The sequence below is a fragment of the Grus americana genome, chromosome 1 (assembly GCF_028858705.1).
Source record: "Grus americana isolate bGruAme1 chromosome 1, bGruAme1.mat, whole genome shotgun sequence".
Taxonomy (NCBI): Eukaryota; Metazoa; Chordata; class Aves; order Gruiformes; family Gruidae; genus Grus; species Grus americana.
Genome location: NC_072852.1, coordinates 96,698,767 through 96,712,713, shown reverse-complemented (window position 1 = coordinate 96,712,713; position 13,947 = coordinate 96,698,767). Strand labels below are relative to the sequence as shown.

At 39.2% G+C, this 13,947-nt stretch overlaps 1 protein-coding gene across 3 annotated transcripts in view; it reads right to left on the bottom strand.

Moving 5' to 3' along the window:
* The window catches only part of ALCAM (activated leukocyte cell adhesion molecule), a 124,415-nt gene that overhangs the window by 17,666 nt on the left and 92,802 nt on the right, over positions 1 to 13,947 (bottom strand). For all 3 annotated transcript variants that reach the window (XM_054838079.1, XM_054838089.1, XM_054838099.1), the window contains exons 4-8: positions 11,593 to 11,657; positions 11,095 to 11,182; positions 10,049 to 10,231; positions 5,033 to 5,160; positions 3,261 to 3,390 (exon numbers count right to left, since the gene is read on the bottom strand). In XM_054838079.1, coding sequence (XP_054694054.1) covers positions 3,261 to 3,390; positions 5,033 to 5,160; positions 10,049 to 10,231; positions 11,095 to 11,182; positions 11,593 to 11,657 — 594 coding nt within the window. The remainder of the gene's footprint in view (positions 1 to 3,260; positions 3,391 to 5,032; positions 5,161 to 10,048; positions 10,232 to 11,094; positions 11,183 to 11,592; positions 11,658 to 13,947) is intronic.

Sequence of the window (13,947 nt, the reverse complement as noted above, 5' to 3'; positions counted from 1 at the left end):
CTGGAGCAAACATTTCAGTTCTGAAACTCTATTGCACATATAGGACAGGCTCCCAGCATTTAAAGGAGGCCTCCAGTGGAACACTGTGCTACGACTGGGAAGACTATGCACAGCACTTGCCTGTAGCCTGAACTCCCCAAACACACTATCAGAGAGCCAGACACTTCTCCTAGTATACTGAGATTAGATTTTTTCCATGCAACATTCAAAAGGTGATTTCCCCTGTATTTTCCATGTGTCTGTAGCACAAGAAAAGACTATAAACAATACCTATGGAGAAACAAAAATGCTAAACTTCTAAAACCTTTAATTTACTGAAACGTTTGCAAACTTATTTCCCTAGATAACACATTTTAGCAGAAAGGAAAGCATCACTAAGAGGAAGTTCCACAGCCCTACTCCATGTGCAGAAACGATTATGGCAAGAGATAAAGAAAAGGGTCGGTGAATTGAAACAGTCACTTGCTTCTTCATAGCTGAGGGAAGGTACACCCATCCTCTACTGCTAGGTGCTTTCCTTGCCTCGCACAAGCTGTGCTTCTACAGCAGTTTAAGTGGTTGTAAACAGGTTTTGCCCTGGCCCCCTCCCTTTTCCTTCCTGGCCTCTGCCAGTTTTGCTCATCTGATCCTGGGCAAGGAACAGAGCTGGCAGAAAATTAACAACCTCGTGTAAAAAAACCAAACCCACAACATAAATCCTGTTCTGTTGCTCCCTCTGTTGAGGGACGAATCACGCCAACCACAAGCACTCAGATCTGCTGGACTTTAAATTAGGACCTTGCTGCACAGACCCTGCACCTGCTCCGAGGGGCAAGAACCCAGGTTGTCCAGTTTGTCCTTTACATTCTGTGGGTAAGGAAGAGACTCTTTCTTCCCCCTGCAATTTGTTTTACAAATAAAGTATTTCCCTAAAAATTATGGGTAACGCAGATGCTTTAATGTAAATTTTCAGCTTTATATGAATCTCATAATTTACATTCATCTTGGAAAAAAAGAGTTTGGTATTGAGCCAGAATATTTTGCTACAAAAATAGTTAAGAGCTATAATGTGCTAATGTATTTTTTCATACCAGCAAGCTTTCCCTACCTAGACAATGAAAGGAACCAGTGAAGTTAAAATGCTCAATAAAATTTGTTTGGGAAAAAGCATTAGAGTTGAAATGTAACAAATTGCTATAAATAGTTTCACAGATTTAAACTAAAATTATTATATTGACTTCTTTGTTGTGGTTTTGTTTTGTGAGGGTTTTTTTTTTTTAAGTGAAAATAAAAAAATCTAAAGTGCTAAGATTGGACGTGAGGAAAGGAAAAGCCTTGACTCAGAATGAAGGCTTTTTCAGTGTAACAGCGCAGACAGGAATATTCAGCTGTAGGTGAAAAAGTAAGCAATAAAGCAAAAGAGGAAGAAAAAGTAGGATTTGATAGGAATTAATAAGTAGTATTTGAAGGACAAAAAACATCATGGAGGCATAAAAAAATCTGAAGATCTAATACCAAAAATATATAAGTACATTAGAAGGAGAAAGCACTCAGTATTACTGAGTTATGCTGGAAAATTAATATAAACAATTGAAAGATGAAGGAGGATATTATAAAGCTTCTACAAGTTTTATGACTTTTTCAGAAGAGTTCCTCTCAAAAGAAAACATGCTGCAGAAACACTTTAGACCAGCATAAGGCAGGACACCGAAGTAGATTAAAGTAAGGGCATGGTCTGGGCATTCAGGAATTACAGAACTACTCCAGGCCACCGTGCCTCACTCAAGCAAAAGCTTTATTGCAGATAGAGGTGTTTAAGAAAAACAAAACCAAATGAACCCTAAGCAAAGCAGTAGGGTCCTAGATTGTACCCATGGGTTCTGAGTAGTTGCACTACCTGCCAACACTGGAAAGACTTCTGTCAAGAAAACACATGCTTCTCTCATATAGTAAAGCTCTTCTGACACGCAGACAAAATAGTAGAGAAAGGAAAACTGGCTTTTTATAAATAACTTGGAGCTGAGGAAGCCATTCTTTAGAGTAACTATTTATGGAAGTACAAGTAGACATGCAATCCGCTTGGAGTAAAATACAAGGGTTAGTTATACCACAGCAAACTACCAGCAAGCTACCTTTGATACTGGGCAGCTAGCAGCAATAGTACAGAGCTCTCTTCAGAGAGCTTGGCAAAGAGAAGGGGCAGGTAGGAAAACAGTGGATGATGCAAAATATTCATTAAATGGAATAGCGTAATTATTCATGTACAGATATATTCTGCATGCATTGTATGTTTTCCAAGAAAAAAAAATCAAAGCCAAGTATACAAACATGAAGTTTCTTTTTATGTAAAGTGTAACTACTATGGAAGCCTTTAAATTTCATTATCCATCATGTCCCTCTGAACCTGTAAACCGTTAAAGGTATTTATGCTACTAACAAGACTACAGACCATCAATGTTTTTAGGGGAAACCTAGTGCCATTGGCCTGAGTCTCATCACAGCCTGTGATAGTATAGCAAAGTTTGAAAGAGTTCCTGCTCTTGTTTTCTCACAAAAAGAGATTAAAAACAACTATTGAAAAGCAGCCATTGCTTCAATGGTTCAGCCAGTTCAATGGCTGCTTTTAAAGTGGTGCTGATAGTGTGAGTAAATAATGTAGCATCCAGCTAAAGAAACTGTACTGAGGTCTACAGCTTTCATGATTCTGGGAAAAGTGAAAAAAGCAACTTGTTCTATGTGAACGTAATGAATTCCTAAGTCTCTTCTCTAGACACCTTATATGTTAAACCTCATTGAGGTACGATGAAAGGGTATTAGACTCATGTGAATTTGACTATGAAGAATGACCTTCAGCGTTACCACTGTGGGCCAGCTTGTGTGTTTGAGTACATTCTAAGGAACAGCTGGAGCAGAATATTTTGCCATATATATGTTCACGAGAGTGAAACATAAAATACCAGAATTTTCACTGTATGTGACAGTGCAATAACATCATATACTATACAAAAGTTATGAAAAGTGAATCTGTATCTAAGCCAATGAATTGAGAACCTTAAAGTTTTCGAACATAAATACATTAGAAAAAGCAAAAAAAAAAAAATTGCAAGGGAAAACAGACAAAAAAAAACCCCAAACCTGACACTCCTTTAAACCAATCACATCATTCAGCTCTCCCATAGGTTAATTGGACTAATCTACCTAAGTTAAGCAGAGAGAGACCATCTCAGAAGGTGCAAGATAGGTTTGTAGCCTAACTAGGAGTACAAAATGCAATGACTTACAGTGCACAGTGATGGTGGTTGAGTCCATCATGCTTTTGTCGGTCAGAGAGCACTTGTATTCTCCTGTTGCATTTCGTCTCACATCTGCCATTACGTAAGTATCTGAGCTTCTTATACCTTCTGCTTCTCCCTGTGGATGGAAAACAAAACTTTTATTGTATATGGACCTGCTGAAGACATTCAATTTTTTGAGGTTTTTTTATTGTTACAAGGATCCTGAAATACTCCAAAATACACGGGCACAGCATCATTGAAGTGTAGTTGACTATTAATAATGTAAAGGCTTATTTCCTGCATGATGACATAGCTCTAGAAAACACCTACAATTAAAAGCTTACTCTTTAACTTAATGACTAACTTATTCTAAGAGGACATTAAAATACAAAAATCTGAAAGTTTAGCAGAAAAAAATGGGAAGAAAAGACTGAAGCAGTCTACAAATAAGAGTGTTCAAGAAATCACAACAGCAAAACAAATTGTGTTTCTAAATCTGTATCTGAAATGATATATTCAGTTTAGGAAAAACCATGAAATAAAATGTGCTGCATTACACATTTTTAAACAGCACAAACCAACCTGAATCTATCCATAATGTGGTATGGAGCCTGTAGTTACTTATAGAAACTGGTGTTTTAAATTAGCCAAAGTGTTGCTTTCTAGCTGTCCAGTTCCCCAGTTTCCACCCAATTAGGACTGACTTCAATCAGCTTAGGAAAAAAGCATAGGATGAAACCCCAATTCCTATCTCTGAATCCAGAAAGAGATTTACGATAACCATGAGTCTTGCAAGGAAATCACCAATTCCAGCTCTCCTTGAGAGAAAGGACTAGTATCAGGGAGACAAGATAAGACAAACTGGGGTGTTTAGCTCACTCACTGAGATCGTGGAGCAAGGAGAGATACCACACACTTTTTCCCTGGCATATAGTGAGTTCCTAGAATGATTCGCTAAATCTAAATGGCTGCTCTGAGATAAGAGGACTTCAGCTCCTAGTTTCTCTTGCTGCTCTTCAGCAATTCAAACATGCCAGGAGTCCAAAATAGATGAGGATTATGCTCAAAGTGCGACATGCAGTTTTTGAAATACCTGAAAGCATGCCACTGCTTTTGGCCTCTCTCTCAAGATCAACTCTGCTCACTACTGCAGGAGGAACAAAAAAAGGGATATAAAATAGGAGAGAGGAGCAGGACACGGGAAGCAGGAGTAGGAATCTTGGAATATAAAGCCACATCTGTCTGTGGATTTCACCAATACTAAGAAGATTAATGGAAGACTGTATTTTTCTCTATTTGCATCTTATGAATCTGACAGATTTGTCCTGTCACACTGCCACCAAACAATTAATTAATTAAAAGACATCACATGAAGAGTCATCTGTGAAAGTCCAAAAAATCTGAATTAATTTCCTGTACTTTCACTGCTGGATCTTTGGCTATTATGACAACCGATGAGGTGATTTTATTCAAGGTGCTAAACCGCTTTTGTCAAAACTGCTTATCAAAATATCTGATGTTGGGAAATGAAGCCTAACAATTTTTAGTAGGTCCAAAGTCTAAAAAACTTTGGTGGGGGGAAGGAGAGGTTCTTTCAAAATATTTTGCCAGCTCGGGTGAGGTGTTCTCAGAGTGTCTGATGTATCTGCAGTTTTAGTCACATCGAATTCCTTCCTTCATTTCTTAGTTACTCACGTATACACTGACACATAGCAATATCTGTAGAAAGGGATGATACAGAATATTTCACTATGCAGTGACAGCGAGGCAGGACTTACTGGAATGTAAAACAGGAACTCCTGTGGAGGAGGGTTGCCATTTCCTGAGCACTTCAGAGTGATGTTATCGCCTTCTTTAACGGTACTACTTTGTGACAGCACTTGAATAGTCACCTTCTCTGTTGGATCTGCGAAAATAATGTACACATTTAAGAACTTCTGCAAAGAAAACACACAGTAACACTATGCATATGATATTCATGGCCGAAGAGTATGTGATTTTATCATCAAGCAGGTGAAGGTATTTGCACATGTAGATCTTTCTATAAAAGAACTGAAGTTAATCACACTTTCTATATTTTTGCAAATGAAGTAAGAGCAAAAAAGCCATATGATACAAAATTCATTTTTCTTTGTCAAAATACCTGGAACTGAAACAGCAATGATTACAACCATGTCATGTGCTTAAAAGAAAAAAAAACCCTGATCAGTATGAATAGTTTCATGATGTGATTTCATTATGAGGGATTAACTTGTCCTCTGTGAAGCTCACTGTTTAGAGAACTGCAGCAATCTGAAGTACAACTGAAGCTCTCAACACCTTGTGTTAGCACTAGATAATAGCCTTCTTGCATTAAAAAGAAAGAAATATGAACTAAGCGACTACGTTCAGCCTATTCTATATGCTGATCACTACAGGCTTTCAGAAAGATGAATTTGGTGAGCATAATAGGACCCTTAACTTAGTCAACAGAACTGTAAACGTAACATACTTCTGTCATGTTCAGTGAAGTTGAACTATAACTTACGTTATACTTTGGTAATTTTTTAAGGCAAAGACAGAATATACTTTAATAGATGCTATTCTTTCCAAGTAGAAGCCTAAATATAATTTTTCAAAACCAAAGTAGAATGAACCAAATTAAAGGAAATAATATGGGCAGATAATTCTCACTGTTTTAATTTCAATGAATAAATAAAATTCCTCCAAAGATGCCAGTCTTGCATTAAGACACAGTACAGTGCACCTTATTAGACACTAAAAAAATCTACACGGTAGAGAAACTCCTCCCTGACAGTTGATTTTGTGTGTTTAGTGAAGCATGTGCTCTACAGCCCTTTTGACCCTTAAGGCATTCATCACGTCTGTCTTCTGCTATGGGATTTCTCAATAACAGGAGCTACATTCAGCTGTGGCCTCTCAATGACCGAGAGCCCTAACACAGCATCTCACTCCTCATCACAGGAGGAGAGGTACCGGGCTTCAATAAGCCGCATCCTCGCTCCTTCCGATGCAACAGCCTCAGCTCCCTTCCATGTCCAAACAGCTTCCCTCTCAGTACCTTCAATGCTGAAGCACAGCTTTGCCTGCTTAGGAAAAGGAACTCCAGCATCACTGCTGGCGTGGAATATAACAGATGTGATGAAGTAGCTGGCCAGGAATCACATGCATGCATATTGGTGGCTGCTGGGCAAAAAAAACCCCAAACCACCAAAACCCATTTGGGGGCTGTCTGGTAAGCAAGCCTGCTGCAGAAACTTCTCTCTCCTCCTGTCATGTTTATGTGAAGGTGACCAAATGTGAAAAAGTTATCATAAAGAATGTCTAGATATACTCTGGAATTGCTCAGGCTTTGTCTCAAGACTGAAAAGGGATGAACTATAATGAGACACTTTAGGACTTTAATTTGAAACAGGTTTTTTTCCCACAGAGATGAACAGAACTGGACACAGTTAAACAAGAATCACATTCTTGCCAACCAGCAGTCTTTCCTGTAGGAATATCTTACCCTTCTATCTACTGCAATCAACCAGGAGCAAATTTTTAATTTCATTCTCTAAGCTGGAAAAGAAAAATAAATCTACAGAAGTAAATAGCAAAAGACTAATTAAGTTGTTCTCTAAGCTGAACAGGTCACCCTTCTGGGGAAGACACAACCTGATGACAGGAAGCCACAGTGTCCAATGCAATGCTGAGTGCTGCTTAGCATGAGCAATGTGTTCCCCTGCTTTCACTAATAAACAGGAGCAGCCTGGTGAAGATATATATTTTACCTCTCAGTGGCACATACACCTGGCTTGGCGCATTTTAACTTGTGCTTTTGTAAACCTGAGACTTTGTATCTGCTTTCTGCAAGAGCAAAATTCTGGGAGCCAGCACCAAAAGGCAGTTAGTTATATAGTAAACAAATGCTGCTATCCCAGACCTGCCACGGCCACAACTGACATCATTCTGCGTAATTTCAAGAAAAATACCAATGCTGGAAGCAGCGTGAGTATGAAGTATCTTTGAGTCTAATCTGTTATGTAAAGGAGTTTATCCACGACAAGACAGATCCTTAACACAGGGCATGACTGGAAAGTTTGCGTGACAAATGTTGTCTTTTTACACTGATTAATGCTGAGCAGAGCCCAACACAACTGGAGTCTAGGTAATTTAGATATCTGAGATACCATCTAGCCATCCAGCTCCAGGAGTTCTCTTGTATTACTCATGTTACTTTCAGTAGCTTGCTTGCTACAGCTGCAAACCACAGACCAAAGTTAAGTACCAATAACTACTGCTAGCTGAGCTAAGTTATCCATTTCCAACTAGCACCCGTCTCAGCAGGAGCTAATTCACTCTTCTTATTATACTAGGTTACAGTGGCTGGCTGCTTCCAGGATATCAGCTAGCTATTAAACACTTGAGTACTAGAGACTGTACTAACCCAGAGCTAAAAAAAAACCAGTAAAGCATTTCTTAAATCCTGACTAAACAGGTCTTTAAAAACATCTTGTACAGGCATAGTTCTAAGCATGCTTTCCCCATTTCTTTATGATAAATAGGTAAGTTGCAAGGAATCTCACTAGATACCAGAATGAAGAGCAAGGTCATCTTTATGATGACATGATAGCTTTGACAGTCAATCTGAAAAAAAAAGGCTGAAAGACTTCCATTTCTTAAGAGTTGGAGTCTGTAATTTTTTTTTATCTGCATTACATTTGACTCATATAAAAAAAAATACCACATTTATTGAGAAAGAAACTAATTAGGATCACTAAACCAAATTAAAAAACAAAACCGCATCAGACATGTCATTATCATCAACTAACGTCAGTCAAGAAATCCATCTGTTGAAGCTTTGGACGTCTATTAATAAAGAGTTTCAAAAATTCATTTGGAAATGCATTTGAGCAGAGTAAGGAATTGAAGTTACGGCAGATGAAAATACTCAGAAAGGAAATCAGGTAACCCCATACTCTAAAGCCAAAGATAATACTTGAGGCCTATCTAGTACTGAAGGGTGTGCCTGCCTCCCACTGTTGGCTAATTGGCAGTACAATGATACTGCCCATCTCTGGAGGAAGAACTATCTTAATTAAATTGTGTGTTACCAGACCAGGATTAAAAGAGTTAGTCTAGCAAGTCTTTAACACGGAGTGCATGTGATATCTGGTGCAGTGACTATTCTGTGGTGCTGTGCAGCCTTCACATTTTCTTCTTAATTGCAAGTGCACATAGCACATACATGACAGAAATCTGCAAGCGCCTCGTCCTCAACTGGTGAAGTAGCCTAGCGCATGAAAGTGGTGGGGAAATGGGGACAGCAGAGCATCTCTTGGCAAATAACAGCAACAAGTGCTTTCTGGTCATTACACTTGTGTGACACTCACAGCAGGAGTTATCCACGGTCAGGGGGCTCCACAGATGACAGAACCACCCCCCCCAGTGAGATTTGGTACCCAGCTTTAAAACAAAAACAGAACCAAACCAAATCTCTAGCTTCAAAGTGATAGAATTGGTGTCTGCAGGCTTGAAATCTCTTGGTTTCAAAGGAAAACACTTACTATCCCAGAGGTTTTCTTCTCCATTAGTACTGCCAGTTGTCCTTCTGGAGAAACAGCTGGTGAAAAGGTGACCTTAAGTTACTCCGGTTTTTTCAGGTGAAACCAAGAGGCAGCTGCTCCAAGGTTTGATTTGATCTGACCAAGGTCAAAACTGATCCCCTATTCTGTTGCTCAACAAACTTTACATGTGAAGAAGCAGCAACTAATTATCTAGGTAGAACCTACACTGCCACTTTGTTTTCAAGGCCATGGAGCACACCTCCTGGCTGCAGAAATCTGCATTACTAATTCCCTTTGTATTTAACTGGATTACAGAGTTGTTACACAATGTATACTAAGGTCCTATTAGATGTCTGGATTGTATACTTAGACCCCATCATTCCCAAACCAGAGACTTTTCTTTTACAAGCTGAGGTATTACCTGAAGTGTCCAGAAAGATAACACCTGACTGGGCATCTTGCATATCTCCTGATCCTCTTCATACTGCTATGACCTGCTGCCTTCTACAGTCCTTCAGAAGTGTCATTTTACAAGACTTTGAAATGCCTCTTCCACTTTCTCTCTCTGACCTTTTCTTGCCAACTGTCTGTTTTCTTTACTCAAAGGAGAATTACAATTTCCATGTCAGTTAGTAACACAGAGTTGCTTTAGGACTTGGGCCAGCTGGAAGTAATTATTTACACAAATTCTGTACTACCAATATATCCAATATTCAAATGCTACATTTTAAATGTAAAAATCAGCATCTAACAGCTGTAGAGAAGCTACTACTATTTTTTTTTGTGTGTGTGTGTTTGTGCGCAAAGGTAGTCTGCCAGGATTAGCTGTTTGGCGCTGACTCTGCAAAAATGAAAAACATCTGAGTATAGTAAAAGCTATATTGTGTATTTATTGCATATTTCAGGGGGCACAGAGAGTCACTCTAAATCAACCACTCTAACTTCTGTTAAGGTTCTGAAAAGCCCATTTCATTGTAACTTTTTGTGGTTACCACTTTCCTCTTGTCAATGCAATCTTGATATTCAGTATTCCACTGTTAGAAAGAAATAAATCTCAAGTAAATCTGAAGGTAAGTAAAAATTACACAGACAATGTATTCGGATCTTCTTGCTGCAAACCAGCTTTGAAGAAACCATCTCAACAGCCAAGCAGCAATGTCTCTTTAATTTTGTAAACTGTCTCTGATTTTGCTTTTTCCCCTGAGGTAGACTTCATACAGCAATAGATGCTTTTTAATAACTTACAGTGAACATCGAAGACAACTGGTTCAGACTGTATTGTTTTCTGGCCAGATGGTCCATAATATGTCACAATGCAAGAAAACTTGGCATTTGCATCTTCTTTTGTTGGCATATACTGAAGAGATGATGTCATGGTGAAGAGTCCAGTTGATTTGTCCACAATCTTTTGCAGATTTATGACTACAACTGAAAAGGAAATACTGTTTCAGCGTCACACAGACAGAATTTGGAACCTTTTTCCTACATTTTGTTGCCTGCTCTGTATTTGTTATCAGGCTGCAATCACACAAGCAATGTGACAAATTACCCAAGAGACTGTACAGTTTTCCTCTAGTATTGCCACTGACGTATACCAGAAATGTTTTATCAACAACATGCTCATAACATACTGTATATTTTAAATCAAATCAAAACAAAAACCTAACTACAAACTGGTGGGGTTTTTTAATACAAATCTCAGCTTAATTTCTAAGACAGAAAGTAGGTCTCAAAAATGCTGGCAAACCCAATTTTTAGGATCACGTTTCTAACAATCTTGTAAGTATTCTCTATTTTATGGAAGGTAAAATACTGTGTTCTGATCAGCCTGTCAAAATCAAAGTTGAAAGGGAGGGGGAAAATAAATGTTCTTCCTAAATATCCTGGAAAATAAATACCTGTATAAGGAGATGATGATCTTAATGATCCAAAACACAATATTGGACAGGTATGAAATTGAGACAGTTAATACCTTATAAGAAGTTGGAAATTAGATATAGGTTTCTACTAGCTACATGGGCTCAAGAATAGCTTTGCAATAGCATTAACCAAGGCAATCCTCCTCCCCATGATGTGGTTTTAAAGCCAGAACTGAAAGAAAGAGATTATATGGTGTAGCTTGGGTGCTCTGAAAGACCTAAAAGTTTCCTTCCAGTTTCATTCTTCCATATAAGTAGTCTTCCTCAAAGGAACAGTACACTAGATTAAAGCAGAGCAACTCTTACAAGCACAATTCTTCATGCATACACCTGCCTGTGGATTCAGGGACACTGGCCATTACTGAAACATACCGTCTTCCACGGGCTGCAAAACTCTCCCATTTTTGTACCACGTAACATTGCCTTCGGGGTAACTATCTCGTGCAACACACTCCCCGAGCTGCAAAACAGGTAGGAATTAGTCAATTTTTCTCCACTAGGTTTTAACATAATTCTATTTTTGCTTACGCTGCTTTGGGTAAAGATTTCTAGAAAGTTCAAATGCTTAGCCCCAATCATTTTTTTAAAAATAGGACAAATCCCATCAGTGAGGCTTAGGCACAATTTGAAAGAGGGTTCAGTGGTGGGTCTAAGATCAGGATGGCCCCCGTTTGCCGCATCAGGCAGGGCTAATACAGTAGTGGCTCGGTGGCCAGGCTGGCTGTAGACCACGTTCTCTCACAGGCGGGTGTGCATACACGTACACACACCCTCTCTGAGCCTCACTCCATCACCTCTCTCCATCTTGACTGTAAAGGGACTTCAGGCAACTGTCAGGCACATAACTTTGAGGGAGAACGCTGCTCTTACCATTTGTAGCTTCTCTGTTTCTAAGAAGTCTGCTTGATGTAAGATTTCTGGTTGAGAGGGTTGTTCTAAAACACAAATAGGATAAAAGTACTAGTGAAGGGAGCACAAACAGCTATTTGAAAAACAAAAGGTTACTAAAAGATACATGGATTTTGAGACTAAATAGAACAATCTGGCCTGGCATAGTCTTACCTATGTTTTGCCATTAGAAGAAGAAAAAGTGAGATACTTCTACCTCAATATTAGCAAATGGATTGAAAAGGAAAAACCATCACCTTAAAATGTGTCATACTTTCCATAATGAATTCCATGCATTCTGACAACACATATTTTAGCCAGGCAGACTAGTTCAGCACCTGGGAGGAGAGAACCTAATCTGATCTATCTGATTTATGTGACACACAGGCTGAAAAAGGAACCAGTGGTACAGAAACTATAGCAACAGAAAAGCAGCTTTACTGTGGATATTACTGTAGCTGAGCTGTCACATTATAAAGGAACAAATTCAATCTAATCATTCTTCTAATGTTTATTTTTCCTAACTGGGATTGTTACATATAAGAAATTCAGATGATAGAGATTAAGTGTAATTACTTGAACTGATTCTGAGTTAGTTATGACTCTCTTAAAAAAAAATAAACTTTTTCTTCAGTGCCAGTATGTCTTCTTATTTACTTTTATTATGGTAGATGGACCTCTTAGCTTGCCGAAGTGGAGGATCTATCAGCATTTCCATCATAAAAACCTACTTTCTAGAGACTATATAACTTGTCTGTTAAAATAGTTTGGCCTGAAGCCCGGAATGCAAATTTTTATCTCCAAAAGAAACAGTTTTCCCTACAATTTTAAAAGAAGAGGGGAAGAGTGAGGGAAAAAAAATAAATCACTGTTTATACAGTCGAAGAAAGCCTCTACACCCTAGCTGTACTGCTTAAATAAGCATACATATAATACACTTTTACAGACTGAAACATCCTTAACCATGCCAGCTTACAGAACCTTTCTCCCAAATCAAGGTCTCTATGAATTAATGTATGCCAGCAATTGCAGCCCAAAGTGAACTTCACACCATCTTGCTAAAATCTCTACACATTGATGAAGTTATTAACATGCAGGTGTACCGCTCCTGCTGTCACAGAGATAGCAAGCCTACATGTTTCCACAACAATCCATTTGCTCTGTGTGTGTGTGTGTGTGTATGTGTGCGTGTGTATTTGTGTGCACACAAATGCACAGATATTTTTTGCTTAGAAGACTAAGCCAGGATGGAACAAGAACAGCTCAAAAGGGAAACGAAAGGCAATAAAAGCAGCTATTCATTTGACATTTTCAAACAACTTTGCTCGTGGCAAAAAAACCCCAAGAAACAAAAAAAACCCAGTCAAAGCTATACACTAAGACCATTGCAATTCCTTCAAAGGCCTAACAAAGATATTTAAAAAAAAAAAAGTGCATGTTTATTTCTGTTTCGTTAGTTTTAAAGGAAAAAGGTTAGCCTATTTTCTGTAAGAACCTGTCAAGGACAAAGCATTTTCAGGTCAATTCAAGCAAATGAGATTTTACAAGACCATGAACAGGCCTTCTGGTTCAGATTTTTGGGTCCCATGAACAGGCCTAGTTGGTTGCCTGTCACAGTCACCAGCTGATCAAACCACAACACCGTCCCCCACCTTGGCTTTGTTTCCTTTCATCTCTCATCTCCTCCAGGACCCTTTCGGGAAGACCTACACCGTGCTTTGGAACCCCCCTGCTATATTCCTACCGAGGGAAGGAGAGGACCTCTGCTCCATGTGGCTCTCCCCATTTTGAGTGCTGTGGTGCAGATGCTCCAGTTGAGAGGCCACCACCTGCTCTCCAAGAGCAGCCTCCGAAAGAAACGCCTGCTGCCAGATCCCCACAGCCACAGCACGTGCAAAAAGGTAATTCACTATAAAAGATTTATTTGGCATTTACTATGCTCGGCGTCTGAAGCGAGAAGAAATTTTAAACTTGGCAACAGCAGAGCCCACTTTGGTGGGTTTGCAACTTCAGCACACTGCTTATCTCTCGGCTTAAGAGCTTGCCAGAGTACTTTGCAACTCTATATAGGCCCTGTAATAGGGGAAAAAGAGCTCACTGCTTGCAAAAGCCAAGTATCGGTGTAGCAGGACAGCAGCTCTTGTCCACTGGGCTGCTCCGCTTTGGAAACTGGCCATCTAATTCCAGAAAAAAGATGCTGACAGGATCCATCTGGAAAGCTGGTTGAGCTTGTTTGAGTAGTCCAGCGAGTGATACTAGCAGGTGGTACCTGTGCAATGAGCCATTTCAGCTCGTTAGTTCTCAGTTAAGCAGGTAGCACAGCTGAGGATGTGACAA